At 43.7% G+C, this 16,134-nt stretch overlaps 1 protein-coding gene across 1 annotated transcript in view; it reads right to left on the bottom strand.

Moving 5' to 3' along the window:
• The window catches only part of LOC133445652 (uncharacterized), a 42,906-nt gene extending 26,996 nt beyond the window's left edge, over positions 1-15,910 (bottom strand). The window contains exons 1-6 of the mRNA XM_061722976.1: positions 15,768-15,910; positions 13,081-13,349; positions 9,607-9,873; positions 9,167-9,457; positions 8,524-8,646; positions 2,352-2,457 (exon numbers count right to left, since the gene is read on the bottom strand). Coding sequence (XP_061578960.1) covers positions 2,352-2,457; positions 8,524-8,646; positions 9,167-9,457; positions 9,607-9,873; positions 13,081-13,349; positions 15,768-15,910 — 1,199 coding nt within the window. The remainder of the gene's footprint in view (positions 1-2,351; positions 2,458-8,523; positions 8,647-9,166; positions 9,458-9,606; positions 9,874-13,080; positions 13,350-15,767) is intronic.
• Between the last annotated feature and the right edge of the window lie 224 nt (positions 15,911-16,134).

Raw genomic sequence — 16,134 nt, 5'->3', positions numbered from 1 at the left:
AGCCCATGCTAACGGAGGTAAACAACGGGGAGGAGGGATCTGTGTTTACACACGTGATGCATGGTGCCAGGACGCTGTGGTAGTATGCAGACACTGTTCACCACTGAGGGAGTTTATGATTATTAAGTGCCGTCCTTTCTATCTGCCGAGGGAATTTACTGTGGTTTTGCTAGTCGAATCATACATCCCTCCAACCTCCAGCAACAGTGACAGAAATGCGGCACTTTGTGAACTTTATCAGGCCATCAGTGAACAACAGACAGCACACCCAGACGGATTTATCATCGTCGCTGGTGATTTTAATCATGCTGACCTTAAGTCTGTCCTACCAAAACTCTATCAGCATGTCGATTTCCCAACAAGGGAGAAAAACACCTTGGACTTGGTATACACTTCAGACAAAGGAGCATACAAAGCCTCCCCCCTCCCCCACATCCGACTGTCCGACCACATCACTGTTATGCTAATGCCAGCATACAGGCCCAGAGTGAAAGTGGATAAACCAGTCCGGAAATAAATCACAGTGTGGCCAGAGGGATCAAGGGCTGCTCTTCAGGACTGTCTTGCAACAACAGACTGGGACATGTTCAAGCAAGCAGCTACATATGACAACAACCACATAGACAATGAGGAGCTTACAGACACTGTTCTCTCCTACATCTGCAAATGCACAGACGATGTGACCCACACCAAGACCATCTCCACCCGGGATAACAAAAAGCCATGGCTGACAGGGGCTGTCCATCGGCTGCTGAGGGCCAGAGACCAAGCCTTCAAATCCGGGGACAAAACTGGCCTGAGAACAGCGAGAGCCAACCTGTCCCGTGGCATCAAGAAAGCAAAACTGGAATATAATAAAAAGATCACCAGCCACTTCCAGGACAGCAGAGACACGCACAGCCTGTGGCAGGGCATCCAGACCATAACGGACTACAAGCCTGCATCACAGACCTGCGACGACATCTCTCTGCTGAATGACCTCAACAGCTTCTTTGCACGGTTCGAAGCTACAAATACCACAACCCCACAGAAAACTTTCCCGTACCTTGAGAAAAAGTATGGTGGACGACTGCGTGAACTTTTTGAAAAGCAAGGAAAGATGGAGAATGAAAAGCAACTTTTGAACGGCAAGTTCAAGACTACAGTTATTTGCATGTACTGTTGATTTGAAATGAATTACAATTGAAGTACGTCAAGTCTCAAATACCACTAGCAGCCAAACACACGACCGATGCAGAGAGCGCACCCCTCGTCAAAAGCAGACAACAGTGGATAGCAGCTTGCAAAAAAGGCGCCTGGAAAATGTATTTTTCATATCACCCTATGTGTATATATATATATATATATATATATATATATATATATATATATATATATATATACAGGGTGCGATTTGCCGGTGGAGATTTCCCCTCTGGTTTACACGTCCTACCCTCTGCTGAATTATTTTTATCCTCGGTGGGGACAACATTTACCCCCCCACCCAAAGTATTTTCACCATTACATCGTAATTATTAACAAGTAATAACAACCAAAATACACAGAGTCCGTGTTCATTCTGCTTGTGTGTGGTTTTGATACCGGGAGTGAGTCAGAGGCATCGCGCCCACAGAAAGCAGTTTTATTTTGAAAACCAACCGGATTTTCTTGTATTCCAAAAGTCCGACTTCAGGTCCGCCAAAATAAAAGATACAGTCAGTCAAATGAATGAAAAAATGGAAAGAATCCAGAGCAGCATATCCTCATATTTTACAGGATCACAACCAAAAATTCTGAGAAAAAATGCGACAGAAGATGAAACAAGATCTGACATTGCTGATTGCAGCTCCCATGCAGTGGTTCAGTTCAGTTCATGTTCAAAATAGGCCTACCGCGTACGTTATGTAGCTTAAGTGTAAGGTTTACACAAGAAACAAGTTTTCATATAGCCTATACTGTTGGACCGCTGTTGTGTGGTAATTTTTCTGAATAAAAATATTTCTCAAAATTATCCCCCCCTCTGGTTTTTTCACAAATCGCACCCTGTATATATATATATATATATATATATATATATATATATATATATATATATATATATATATATATATATATATATATATATATATATATATATATATACACATACACACCTAAGTGCCTCACTTGTCAAAGAGACGCCTCACATGACTTTGGGGCCTTTACTATACAAGTATTTGAAATATGAACCTCTGGTTGAGTTGAGGTGACCCAGAATAAACAAACACATCTGGCTATAAAAGTTCTCATTTTGACGACAAAAAACAATATTAAAGGAACTAAACTGTTAATCTACACAGACTGATTGTGTTATTGATCACATTGGGACTCACCGAACTCTGCACTCCTTCCTAGCCGACATCAGTCTCTTTCTCTCTCTCTGTTTAACCCCTTCTGTTGAGTCGTACTCATCCATGCCCAACTGATCCAGAACCTCCTCTGAAAATATAAATCAACAATAACAATAAAAAAAATTAAAGTTGCAAGCAGCGATGAACAGGCCCTCGCACTCATGGCCACCGCCCCCCATAAGCATATCAGAAACGACACCACCCACGACTTCCTATGTCAAACCATTCAAAAGTTATAGCAGAAAAAAGGTACAACCAATCAGAAGAAGGGGCGGGGCTAATTCAGGCCAATGAAGGTCAAGGACTCTATAAAGAATCTGATGACACCACCCATGACTCTCTATGTCAAACCATTCAAAAGTTATAGCAGAAAATAGGGACAACCAATCAGAAGAAGGGGCGGGGCTAATTTTAACTAATTATGGTCAAGGACTCAATACCGAGTCTGATGACACCATCCACGACTCTCTATGTCAAACGATTCAAAAGTTATAGCAGAAAATAGGGAGAACCAATCAATTCAATTTCAATTCAATTTTATTTATATAGCGTCTAATACAACAAAAGTTGTCTCTAGACGCTTTCCAGAGACCCATACCCAGAACATGACCCCCGAGCAGTTATTACATAAACAATGGCAGGCAAAAACTCCCCCAGTGGGAGAAAAACCTTAAGCCAAACAGTGGCAAGGAAAACCTCCCCTTTAGGAGGGAAGAAACCTTGAGCAGGACCAGGCTCATAAGGGGGGACCCTCCTGCCGAGGGCCAGACTGGTGGGTCAGGGACGGCAGCAGCACAGCAGGCTGGTGGAAGCAGCAACGGGATGACCAGGGGTGGGGACCGCAGGCCAGCATGCAGCTCCCGAAGCTCCGGCCCAATCATCAAGTCCCAGGTTGGGGTGCAGGGTCGGGGAAAGGTTTGAGAAGGGGCAGGGCCAGGGAGAGGAGTCTCGACGGACAAACCTCTCCCCCGCCTGCCCGGCCCGTTACCCTGCCCCTCTCACTCCCACGCTGCAGGTTCCGGTGTCCGGCAAAGGATGCTGCAACATGGACAAAAGAGAGAAAAGGGAGGAGAAGGGGGGGCCAGCACAAGAAACTACAGGAATGACTCTGACACACTAAAGTTTACACTACCTAGAGATTTACCAACACCAGATAGAGGTTTACTAAACACTAACTATAGGCTTTACTAAACAGAAATGTTTTAAGTTTAGTTTTAAAGGTGGAGGTGGTGTCAGCCTCCTTAACCCAGATTGGAAGTTGGTTCCATAGTAGTGGTGCCTGATAGCAGAACGCCCGCCCTCCAAATCTACATTTGGATACTCTAGGAACTACGAGTAAACCTGCACTCTGAGAGCGGAGAGCTCTGCCAGGAACATAAGGCACTATCAGGTCTTGCAAATAATGCGGAGCTAAGCCGTTTTGGGCTTTATACACAAGTAATAAAATTTTAAATTGGATTCTGAATTTTACAGGTAACCAATGGAGCGACGCTAACACTGGAGAGACGAGGTCTCTCCTGCTGATTCCTGTCAGCACTCGTGCTGCTGCATTCTGGATCAGCTGGAGCCTATTCAGCAAATTACTTGGACATCCAGCTAACAACACATTACAGAAATCTAGTCTAGAAGATACAAACGCATGAACTAGTTTTTCTGCATCACTCTGCGAGAGGATTTTCCTAATCTTTGCAATATTACGGAGATGGAAAAATGCTATTTTACAAACCTGATTGACATATGGTTTAAACGACAAATCCTGATCAAAAATAACACCAAGGTTTCTCACAGTTGCACTGGAAGCCATCGCAACACCATCTAATCCCTTCCTTAGATGCTCTGGACCAAGAATGATAACCTCTGTTTTATCTAAATTTAGAAGCAAGAAATTTCTGGACATCCAGTCCTTGATGTCCCTAAGACATGCCTGAAGTTTAACTAACGGTTCTGTTTCATCCGGCTTCATAGACAAGTAGAGGTGCGTATCATCAGCATAACAATGAAAGTGTATGCCGTGATTCTGGATTATACTTCCCAATGGCTGCATGTATAAACTGAACAAGATTGGTCCTAGCACTGAACCCTGCGGAACACCATAACAGACCCTTGACTGTTCTGAAGAAACCTCATGTACATGAACAAACTGGAACCTGTCAGATAGATATGATTTAAACCAACGTAGAGCTGTCCCTTTAATCCCAACAACATGCTCTAACCTGTGCAGTAAAATGCCATGATCTATAGTGTCAAAAGCAGCACTGAGGTCCAGTAGAACCAATATGGAAACTAATCCCTTATCTGAGGCCATAAGGAGGTCATTCGTGACTCGAACCAGTGCTGTCTCTGTGCTATGATGCATTCTGAACCCTGACTGAAAGACTTCAAACAGATCATTTCTATACAAATAGTCACATAGCTGGCTTGAAACTGCCTTTTCCAGAATTTTAGATACAAATGGAAGGTTGGAAATTGGTCTATAATTAGCTAAGGTGTCTGGGTCAAGAGAAGGTTTTTTAATTAAAGGTTTAATTACTGCCACTTTGAAAACCTGTGGTACATATCCTAAACTTAGGGATAGGTTAATTTGGTCCAGTATTGTCGTCCCAATAAGAGAAAAAATATGTTTGAATAGTCGAGTCGGGATGGGGTCTAACATACATGTGGTTGACTTAGCTAATCAGAAGAAGGGGCAGGGCTAATTCACGCCAAGGAAGCTCAAGGACTCAATACCGATTCCGGTGACACCACCCACGACTCTCTATGTCAAACCATTCAAAAGTTATAACAGAAAAAAGGGACAACCAATAAGAAGAAGGGGCGGGGCTAATTCAAGCCAATGAAGGTCAAGGACTCCATACATAGTCTGATGACACCACCCACGACTCTCTATGTAGAACCATTCAAACGTTATAGAAGGAAATAGGGACAACCAATGAAGTGAAGGGGCGGGGCTAATTTTCACCAATCATGGTCAAGAACTCAATACCGAGTCCCATGACACCACCCACGACTCTTTATGTCAAACCATTCAAAAGTTATGGCAGAGAAAAGTATTCTAGGGGGCGCTGTTGAGCCATTAGGCCACGCCCATTAATGCAAACCATGAAATATAAAATTTATCACCAGGCCTGGCTTGCATGCCGACTTCCTGTTCGGTTTCGGCCATGGCGCCAAGAGACTTTTCTTTAAGTTGCGCCATGATACAGGTGTGTACCGATTTTCGTGCATGTACGTCAAACCGTATTGTGGGGCTTGAGGCACAAAGTTTTCCGGGGGGCGCTGTTTAGCCATTTTGCCACGCCCATTAATGCAAACCATTAAATATCAAATTTATCGCCAGGCCTGGCTTGCATGCCAAATTTGGTGCCTTTTGGGGAACTATCAAATATGGACCAATCAGATGAAGGGGGGGAGTGCTTTTTGGCGTCTAGCGTCGCCACGGTAACACTTTTGAAAGAGAAAAGTAATGCGCGTAGTCGCAGGAGGGAGACGCACATTTTGATGTATAACACATCTGGGTTCACGATTTGGTTCGGGCCGTATTAATTCTCGAAGGAATGGCATATATTGCTCCAAAATTACGTGATTAAATCATAATGTTCAAAATGGCCGACTTCCTGTTCGATTTCGGCCATGGCGCCAAAAGACTTTTCTTTAAGTTGCGACATGATACAGGTGTGTACCGATTTCCGTTCATGTACGTCAAACCGTATTTTGGGGCTTGAGGCACAAAGTTTTTTCTGTCTGAACCAATCAGATGAAGGGTTGGCGCGCTTTTCTGGCGTCTAGCGTCGCCACGGTAACGCTTTTGAAAAGAGAAAAGTAATGCGTGGTGTCGGAGGATGGAGACGCACATTTTGATGTATAACACCTGGGTGCACGTTACGGTTGGGGCCGTATTAACTGCCGAAGGAATGGCATGAATTTCACCAAAATGACACGATTAATTCAAAATGGCCAACATCCTGTTCGGTTTCGGGCATGACGCCAAGAGACTTTTCTTTAAGTTGCGCCATTATACAGGTGTGTACCGATTTTCGTGCATGTACGTCAAACCGTATCGTAGGGCTTGAGGCACAACGTTTTCAAGGGGGCGCTGTTGAGCCGTTAGGCCACGCCCATTAATGCAAACCATGAAATATCAAATTTTTCGCCAGGCCTGGCTTGGTGCAAAATTTGGTGACTTTTTAGGCACGTTGAGGGGGGGAAAAAGGCCCTCCTTTTGTCAGAAGAAAGAAAAAAGAAAGAAAGAAAGAAAAAAATTCCTACAGATACAATAGGGCCTTCGCACTGAAGGTGCTCGGGCCCTAATTAAGGCTGCAAGCAGCGATGAACGGGCCCTTGCAATTTGCACCAATTAAGGTCAAGGACTCAAAATTAAGTCAGATGACACAACCCACGACTCTTTATATCAAACCATTCAAAAGTTACGGCAGAAAATAGGAAATATCAAATATCGACCAATCAGAAGAAGGGGCGGGGCTAATTCACACCAATTATGATCAAGGGATTCAAAACCATGTCCGATGACACCACCCACGAGTCTTTATGTCAAACCATTCAAAAGTTATGGCCGAAAATAGTAACTATGAAATATTGACCAATCAGAATAAGAGGCGGGGCTAATTTGCACCAATGAAGGTCAAGTAATCAAAACCGAGTCCGATGACACCACCCACGACTCTCTATGTCAAACCATTCAAAAGTTATAACAAAAAATAGGGACAACCAATCAGAAGAAGGGGCGGGGCTAATTAGGGCCAATGAAGGTCAAGGACTCAATACCGAGTCCGATGACACCACCCACATTTTTTTTTTGCAAAATTTGGTGACTTTTGGGGAACTATCAAATATCAGATCAATCAGATGAAGGGGGGGTCCGCTTTTTGGCGTCTAGCGTCGCCACGGTAACGCTTTTGAAAGAGAAAAGTAATGCGTGTTGTCGCAGGATGGAGACGCACATTTTGATGTATAACACACCTGGGTGCACGTTTCGGTTCGGGCCGTATTAACTGCCGAAGGAATGGCATAAATTGCGCCAAAATTACACGATTAATTCAAAATGGCTGACTTCCTGTTCGGTTTCGGCCATGGCGCCAAGAGACTTTACTTTAAGTTGCGAGATGATACAGGTGTGTACAGATTTTCGTGCATGTACGTCAAACCGTATTGAGGCACAAAGTTTCTAGGGGGCGCTGTTGAGCCAATTTGCCACGGCCATTAATGCAAACCATTAAATATCAAATTTTTTGCCAGGCTTGGCTTGGTACAAAATTTGGACCCAGAACCACAGAAAAAAAAAGACCAACTGAGGAAGACACTTCAGACACAGAGATGGTTTTAGAAACAATGGTGAGAAAAGAAAAGTTTAACTAAGAAAAATTATTGTATCCTTGTCAGAGATTTTTAATTTCTTATTTACAAATTCTGTGCTTTCTATTTTCAGATTTTGAGTTTGATTCACGTATCTGGCGTTGAGTTGACAACAGAAGTGATTCGTTCCTTCATTTCTTTCGTGAGGGTAGATCAACTCACTTGGTGCAGCTGTACTGCCCCCGTTTTATTGGAGTATGAATTTAATTCTGGCTTCATATTACACATCACTCCTATAACAAAGGCAAGGAAGTACGAGCGCGACCAACGACATCACTAACAAACATCTGGAACTTATTGCTCTGGACAACCAGCCTTTTACAGCTGTTACAGATGTTGGGTTTTACAGATCTGTGAACTAGATTGAACCTCACAACACAATTCCCAGTTGGTGTTTCCAGACGTGGCGTTACCTGCAAGTTATCATCTGTAATAACATAGATGGACTCCAGGGTTTTGAAATAATCACTTTCAATAAGTTACTGCAAGACTGTGTGAATCAGAGGAAGCCCACTAACTTGGAATGAATTATTAGAAATGGGGACTATTTGTGCTCTTTGAGATTAAAAATAAATACAGCTGACATGGTGAGAGCATCTCAATTCTACTACGCAGATTTAATGTCAGTATCAAGTATCGCACCAGAAGTTTAGCTGCATATATCACTAGTATCAACAGTCTGGAAAAACTTCATTCAATGTACCGGCATATCAGATATTAGCAAATATTCAATATCCTGCATCCTTCGTATTTACACACACAAATCATGAAACAATATTTTTACCTTTATCTCTTTTATTCCTCCTCCTCCTTGTCATGTATTTGTCACCAACGACTCCAGTAACCAAGAACACCACCAGCAGCAGCAGCACACCCACCACCACTCCTACAATAACTCCAGTCCAGTCTGCAACAGAAAAACACAACAAGAATTAAAATGACCGTTTCTGTGTTTTTGATGTCAGTGATTTGAACCCGAGTCTCAACAGATCACAGCACACATGAACCTTCACAACTCTCTGTTACTGTTTGTAGGTGCAGTTTCTTGAATCTGCTTTATTGATTTATGACCAGTTCTTGAGCAGTGACACGAGAGTTCTTTGAATGTTTCCACTATTTACTAAAACAAATAATTCAGAATAATTTAGCAACATTAAAAGTCTCCATCTATAGCAGGAGATTGATGCAGTTGTGGGATTCACGGTCAACGACTGTTGCTCTGATGATCTACGTCACCGACAACTTCCTGCTGCAGCAGACTGATGTCATGCAGGTGTTCGTACCATCAGTTCAACTTTTGACATGAACATAACTAAACAGGCAGCACTCTTTCCTTTTAAATATTCAAATTAAACATTAGACATGACCAAAACTAAACTCTTAATAACTTATTTTCATTTTGCCTCTAACACTTTTAACTGTCTTACCTTTTGGTATGTGAAGAAAGGTGTATTTCACGTATGTTTCCTCTTCATCACTGAGTTCACATTTGTATGTTCCTGTCTGGTCTGAAGATAAATCCTTCAGAGTGAGACTTCCTGTCTCTGATACAGTCATCACGTGCTGCTTCCACCCATCTGAAGGTGTGTAGACCCCTTCATCTCCGCTCTGTGTCAGGATGATCTCTTTGTGGTTAAATGTCCAGATGAGATATCTTATTGGATAATTGGCGGTTGAGCAGGAGATTTTTCTTTGAGTGTCTGATCCACTTATAACAGCTGAAATGACAGTAAACATGACATGGAATGATGGAAACCCAAAACATCAGTTATAAAGGACAAACGCTTTCGTAGACGACATGAACATCTCATTAAGGTCTTTGTGGCACTGAGAGCCACCACATAAACATTTAAATGTATATTTCTACCTGGTCGAAGCAAAGTGGATCTCCTGCTGTTCGCTGGAGTGCTGACGGTGCAGATGTAGACCAGGTCAGTATCTCCGTCTGAAAGTATCAGAGAGCTGCTGATGCTGTAGAGCTGCTGTTGAGTCTGCTGGACTGTTGGTGGGTTCTGCAGGTTCACGCTGGATGGAGGACTGGTGGTCCAGGTGAGTCCAGGTTTAGGATAGATCCCCTCTGAGCTGCAGGTGATTTTATCTTGTACCTTTTCAATGTTGATGTGCTGGACTGGAGCTGGAGGACAAATATGCAGTTGTTAATGTTGTTCATGTCACTGAAAAACAACCAAGGTTTACCAAACTGCTTTTACAGCTAAAATAAAACAATATCCTGTAAATAATCCACCTCAAACTATATCAGTTAAAGCACAACTAAAGATGATATATAAAGAGAAGAGGTCTAAAACTCAACTTGAATTTAATGCCAGCGAGTAGGAATGAGCTTTATAGAAGAGATTTAAATACAACAACAGTTTGAGTTGTTCTAATTCACAAAAAGGGAAATTGTTCCAGAAATGGGACCATCTACTAAAGAGACCCGGTCGCCTCTGAGTTTTGGTCTGGGAACTGCAAGGACTATCTGAATGGATGTTGCGCCCTGAGATATAAAGATGAAAATAGTACCAGCGCATTTAAAACCTTAAAAACTAGCAATAAAATCTTAAAATCTATTCTAAAAGGGACAGGAAGTCAGTGGAGGGATGTCAGAACCGGAGATATATGCTCACATTTTCTGGTTCCAGTTTAGAGCTGCAGCATTCTGGATTTACTGAAGTTGAAGGATTAACTGATCTAAACCAGCATACAGGAATTACAGCTATCCAGAAGTGTAGCTATAAAAGCATGTATGACTCTTCCAACATCATTATAAACATAAATATGGCTTCACTTTGGCCAACAGTCGTAACTGGAAGAAGCAAGTTTCAAAGTAAATGATCGGGGCCGACCTTCCCTCCATCCAGGACCTGTACCGGTCCAGGGTCAGGAAAAGAGCTAGGAACATCTCTGCAGATCCTCACACCCGGTACGCAAACTTTTCAAACATCCCCCGTCTGGTAGGAGCTGCAGATCACTGCTCTCCAAAACCTCCGTCACAGAGACACTTTCTGGGGTCTCCTCCCAGTGGGACATGCCTGGAACACCTCCCTAGGGAGGAGGGACATGCCTGGAACACCTCCCTAGGGAGGCGTCCAGGAGGATCCGGTACAGATGCCCAAACCACCTCAGCTGACTCCTCTCAATGTGAAGGAGCAGCGGCTCGACTCCGAGCTCCTCCCGGGTGACTGAACTCCTCACCCTATCTCTAAGGGAGCGTCCAGCCACCCTGCGGAGGAAAACTCATCTCGGCCGCTTGTATCCGCGATCTCGTCCTTTCGGTCACTACCCAAAGTTCATGACCATAAGTGAGGGTGGGTGCGTAGATTGACCGGTAAATCGAGAGCTTCGCCTTTCAACTCAGCTCCCTCTTCACCACGATGTTCTGGTATATCGACCGCATAACTGCGGACGCTGCACCGATCCGTCTGTCAATCTCACGCTCCATCGTTCCCTCACTCGTGAACAAGACCCTGAGATACTTGAACTCCTCCACCTGAGGCAGGACTTCTCCACCCACCCGGAGAAGGCACACCACCCTTTCCCGGTGGAGAACCATGGCCTCGGTTTTGGAGGTGCTGATTCTCATCCCTGCCGCGACGCACTCGGCCTCAAACTGCCCCAGCACATGCTGGAGGTCCCGGTCCGATGAGCTCCCAGGACAACGTTATCCGCAAAAAGCAGAGATGAAATCCTGAGGTTCCCAAACCGGATCCCCTCCGGCCCCTGGCTGCGCCTAGAAATCCTGTCCATAAAAATTATGAACAGGACCGGTGACAAAGGGCAGCCTTGCCGGAGTCCAACATGCACCGGGAACAAGTCTGATCTACTGCCGGCAATGTGAACCAGACTCCTGCTTCGATCATACAGAGACCGGACAGCCCTTAGTAGAGGGCCCCGGACTCCATACTCACTGACCCCCCACAGAATGGCACGAGGGACACGGTCAAATGCCTTCTCCAGATCCACAAAACACATGTAGACTGGTTGGGCAAATTCCCATGAACCCTCGAGCACCCTGCGGAGGGTATAGAGCTGGTCCAGTGTTCCACTACCGGGACGAAAACCGCATTGTTCCTCCTGAATCCGAGGTTCAACTATCGGCCGTATTCTCCTCTCCAGTACCCTGGCGTAGACTTTCCCGGGGACGCTGAGAAGTGTGATCCCCCTATAGTTGGAGCACACTCTCCGGTCCCCCTTTTTAAACAGAGGGACCACCACCCCGGTTTGCCACTCCAGCGGTACTGTCCCCTTCCTCCATGCGATGTCGCAGAGGCGTGTCAACCAAGACAGCCCTACGACATCCAGAGACTTGAGGTACTCAGGTCGAATCTCATACACCCCCGGTGCCACTGAGGAGCTTACGAACTACCTCAGTGACCTCGGCTTGGGTGATGGATGAGCACATCCCCGAGTCCTCACTCTCTGCTTCCTCAATGGAAGGCATGTCAGTCGGGTTGAGGAGATCCTCGAAGTATTCCTTCCACCGTCCGACAATGTCCCCAGTTGAGGTCAACAGCTCCCCACCAGCACCATAAACGGTGCCGGCAGAGTACTGCTTCCCCCTTCTGAGGCGCCGAACGGTCCTCCAGAATTTCCTCGAGGCCGACCGAAAGTCTTCCTCCATGGCCTCCCCGAACTCCTCCCAGACCGAGTTTTTGCCTCCAGGACCGCCCGAGCTGCGGCTCGCTTGGCCTGCCGGTACCTATCTACTGCGTCAGGAGTCCCACCGGCCAACATAGCCCGGTAGGACTCCTTCTTCAGTCTGACGGCATCCTGTACTTCCGGTGTCCACCACCGGGTTCTAGGATTGCCGCCACGACAGGCACCGGAGACCTTGCGTCCACAACTTCGAACCGCCGCGTCGACAATGGAGGCAGAGAACATGGTCCATTTGGACTCGATGTCCCCCGCCTCCCCCTGGATCTGAGAGAAGTTCTCCCGGAGGTGGGAGTTGAAGATGTCCCTGACAGAGGGCTCGGCCAGACGTTCCCAACAGACCCTCACAATCCGTTTGGGTCTGCCCGGTCTTTCCAGTACGTTACAAACACAGGAAGTGAATGTGAGTCACAGACGTGTCAAGAACGTACAACTGGAAGTACTGCGTTACGAGTTTAACAAGCACTTTAGCAGCTATTTTAACATTGTCTCAGCTATTTTATGTCAGAGACAAACTCAGTGAGTTAATGATGTTCCTTTACAATATGCTAATAAGGAAAAACTGCTAAACTGTGTTTTATTGTTCCTGCAACAGTAAATATCTGTTTTATTCTGTGTATTACAAAATACCAACATGAACAATGGATTCAAACATCTGAATCTGCTGAGGTTTTTATTCTCCACATACCGTTCACATTCAGCTTGATGAAGTTCTTCTTATTTCCAGTAACGGTGCTGATGTCACACCGAAATCTGCCCTGGTCCTGAACCTTCACTCCTCTCAGCAGCAGGGAAGCGTTTCCTCTGGAGATCTGGTCCTCAAACAGAGATGTTCTTCCTCTGAACCTCTGGTGCTGCTCTCCCAGTTGGTCTTGTTTGTGATGGTAGGAGTGAACCCGGGACTCTGGTGGAGTCTCTTGAATCCAGTGAATGACAACGTCATCATGAGCTGTGAAACTGCAGGGTAAGATACAAGTCTTGCTGACCTGACAGGAGACCTGTGTATCTGCAGAAACATCAGATGAAGATTCAGAAGAAGACATTAACAGGAAACTCAGCCACTTTGAGGAACATGCAGTTGTGTTATGTCTTCATTAAATATCTGCATATAAAAAAGCTGATAGAATAAAAATGACCGGTCATAATTATGAACTTTAATGGAGGTTTTATTTTACCTACATAAAATATTGTCATGCAGTTATAAACATAACAACTAGTTGTCCAACTGATCAAATCAAATATTCTGCTTTTCTTTCTACGTTTGTTTCCATCCATCGCTGAGAGAAATAATTTATCCATCAGCCAGTAAGAATATATTTCCAATCTGAACAAACACGACTTCCATGTGAAATATTTTCACTGTCAATTCAGAATATCCAGATATGTAACGTAAAAAACGAGCCACACAGGAACAAATGTGATCCAGAACTTAAAATAGCATCATTACACACATAGATGAAGAGACCAAAACATTCAAACGACAACAGAACGTCCGAGCACATCGTCCTGACTACCAAACATGAACTCAACATAAAATATCAATGATTTCTGTTAAGATCCTTCTCTTCAGGCCGGTGAGTTCAGACGTCTCTTGTGACTGAAGACACGTTTAAAAAAAGAAAAACACATTTGTTATTTAAAGGTTCTTAATAAATGTTTGTCCTAAAATAACTTTGAACAGCCTCCAGCTGATCTACTGCAGCCAGAGTTGTGATGATCAGCAGAAGACTTCATATTTCATCAACCATCTTCCCTTTGGTGGTTTTCTTTTAAATCATAAACATTTTCTCCTTCCATATAAAACCTTTATGAGCCGAGGTCCGACTTTAAAGACTTAATCCTTCCATATTTTAATTATTAACACAACACTTTGCTCTCATAGGTTTTCTGAAGAGGACTTTGACAGCAGTCTGGCAGTTAGAGTTAATTATTAATTCTGAAGGGAAATAACTACAATTTTACAACTTTACTGTAATTGTTTATCTTGACAGTTATAATTTTTATTATTATTACTTTTCATTTTCCATCCCATCCCATTTTTTTCCAATTTGGACTTGCCAATAAATAATCGATGAGCAGGATTCGTATTTTTCCAGTAAAGGTATAATGACTCATTTTTTCCGACCAAACGGAAACAAATCTACATTCAAACCTCCTGACAAACAAGCTCCATTTTGACGTCTTCACCGCCACCTCGTGGTGAAAACTAAACACTACATCAGTAAAACAACATGAAGGACTTCTGATCAAAACACTGATAAAAATAGTTAAATACATAAAAATGTACATTTTAGTATTATTCTTGTTATTACTACGATTTTTTTTTGTAATTTGTATTGTTGAGTTTTATGCCAATGTTTTTGCTAAATTGTTTAAAATAACCAACCAACATCTTGCTACTGGCTGTAATCCACTTTTTTAATCTTTCCACATGAAATAGCCAATTTAAATAAAGGCTTTTTATATTTGAAGAAGAGTGCCTTGGATTTTCATTCCTTTTTAACATCTTGCTACGTCATTTATGTAGGTTATTTTAGACTTTGATTCAGGTCCAGAGACGCTTCTTCCTCCTGCTGTCGACGGTTGAAGAATCCCGTCACTAAAGTTTCAACTTACTTGCACTGTAGACACATTTATGGATTTAACTGATGTTTACCCGTATATTATATCCAAACTGACAATTGTTGGATATTAGACGTTTTTATATGTTTGGCCTTTAAAAAATATCGGCGCTAACTGCTTACTCACCATCATTAGAGAAAACCGAGGAGCACAAAAACAGACCATAAAGCATAAAACTGATGATTCTGTTCATGTTCTTCATCTCTCGGCTTCAGTTGGACGGTTCATTCTGGACAAAAGTATTTCCGATTATTTCCTGCTTGATCAGTAAGTTCTCCCTCCTGACAGACAGATTTTTTTCTCTCCTTCGTTTATAGTTGTGGACTTTGTGCGATGGGTGTGTCCGTTGCCATGGCGACTCAGATTGAGCCTCACCTGAGATGTGCTGTTGCCGCCGTGAGAGACTCCAGAGGTAATTATACTGGGGGGAGGGCCATGATCAGCCGGACAGTTAACTAGTGTTCTAATTGATTGGCGTTGGTCACTTCAGTTCATGCATCCGAAAAACCGATAGATCAGTTGGACTGTCAGTCGAGGTTTGAAGAAAGTCCACTATCTTATCACGGTGGATCATGACAACCTGTGGGACCATCTGGGCAGCCAAGTCGGTTAGTAATAATGTCAGTTTAGCACTCATTTATAATAAAGTTGGCCGGTTGTCATGTCTTTGTTTGTTTCAGGTGCAACCCAGAGATCCCAGAGCACCAGCACAGATGTCCACGTAGAGGTGAAAAGATATCTGGCAGAGCCGACCTCTCCAGAGGAGGAAACCTGCTCAGATACTGAGGAACGTGTCCCACCTTGTATTGCAACCTTTTCAGGATGGCACAGCAGCATCTCACGTCAGCCACATCAGTGAGCTGGTCTTCTCCAAAGCTGGAGAGGTGGTGTGCCATGCATCAAATGCTTTGAAGCAGTGAGTCGATTTCACAGCAGTCGTGTAAAAGTGATTCAGCTTCACAAGACTTCATCAGTGCAACAGCTGGACTCCTCATCTGCCAGATGGTTGAGATCTGTAATAAGTCCCGTCTTTATTTCTGCTACCATACATGTTTAAAAAGCATTAAATAGAAAATGATATATTATTTTTCTTTATTGAAAAAAATGTTGTACATTTTTT

Source organism: Cololabis saira, chromosome 6 (genome assembly GCF_033807715.1).
Source record: "Cololabis saira isolate AMF1-May2022 chromosome 6, fColSai1.1, whole genome shotgun sequence".
NCBI classification, from domain to species: Eukaryota; Metazoa; Chordata; class Actinopteri; order Beloniformes; family Belonidae; genus Cololabis; species Cololabis saira.
Note: the sequence above shows the minus strand (reverse complement) of the source record. Positions and strands in the feature narration are given on the sequence as shown.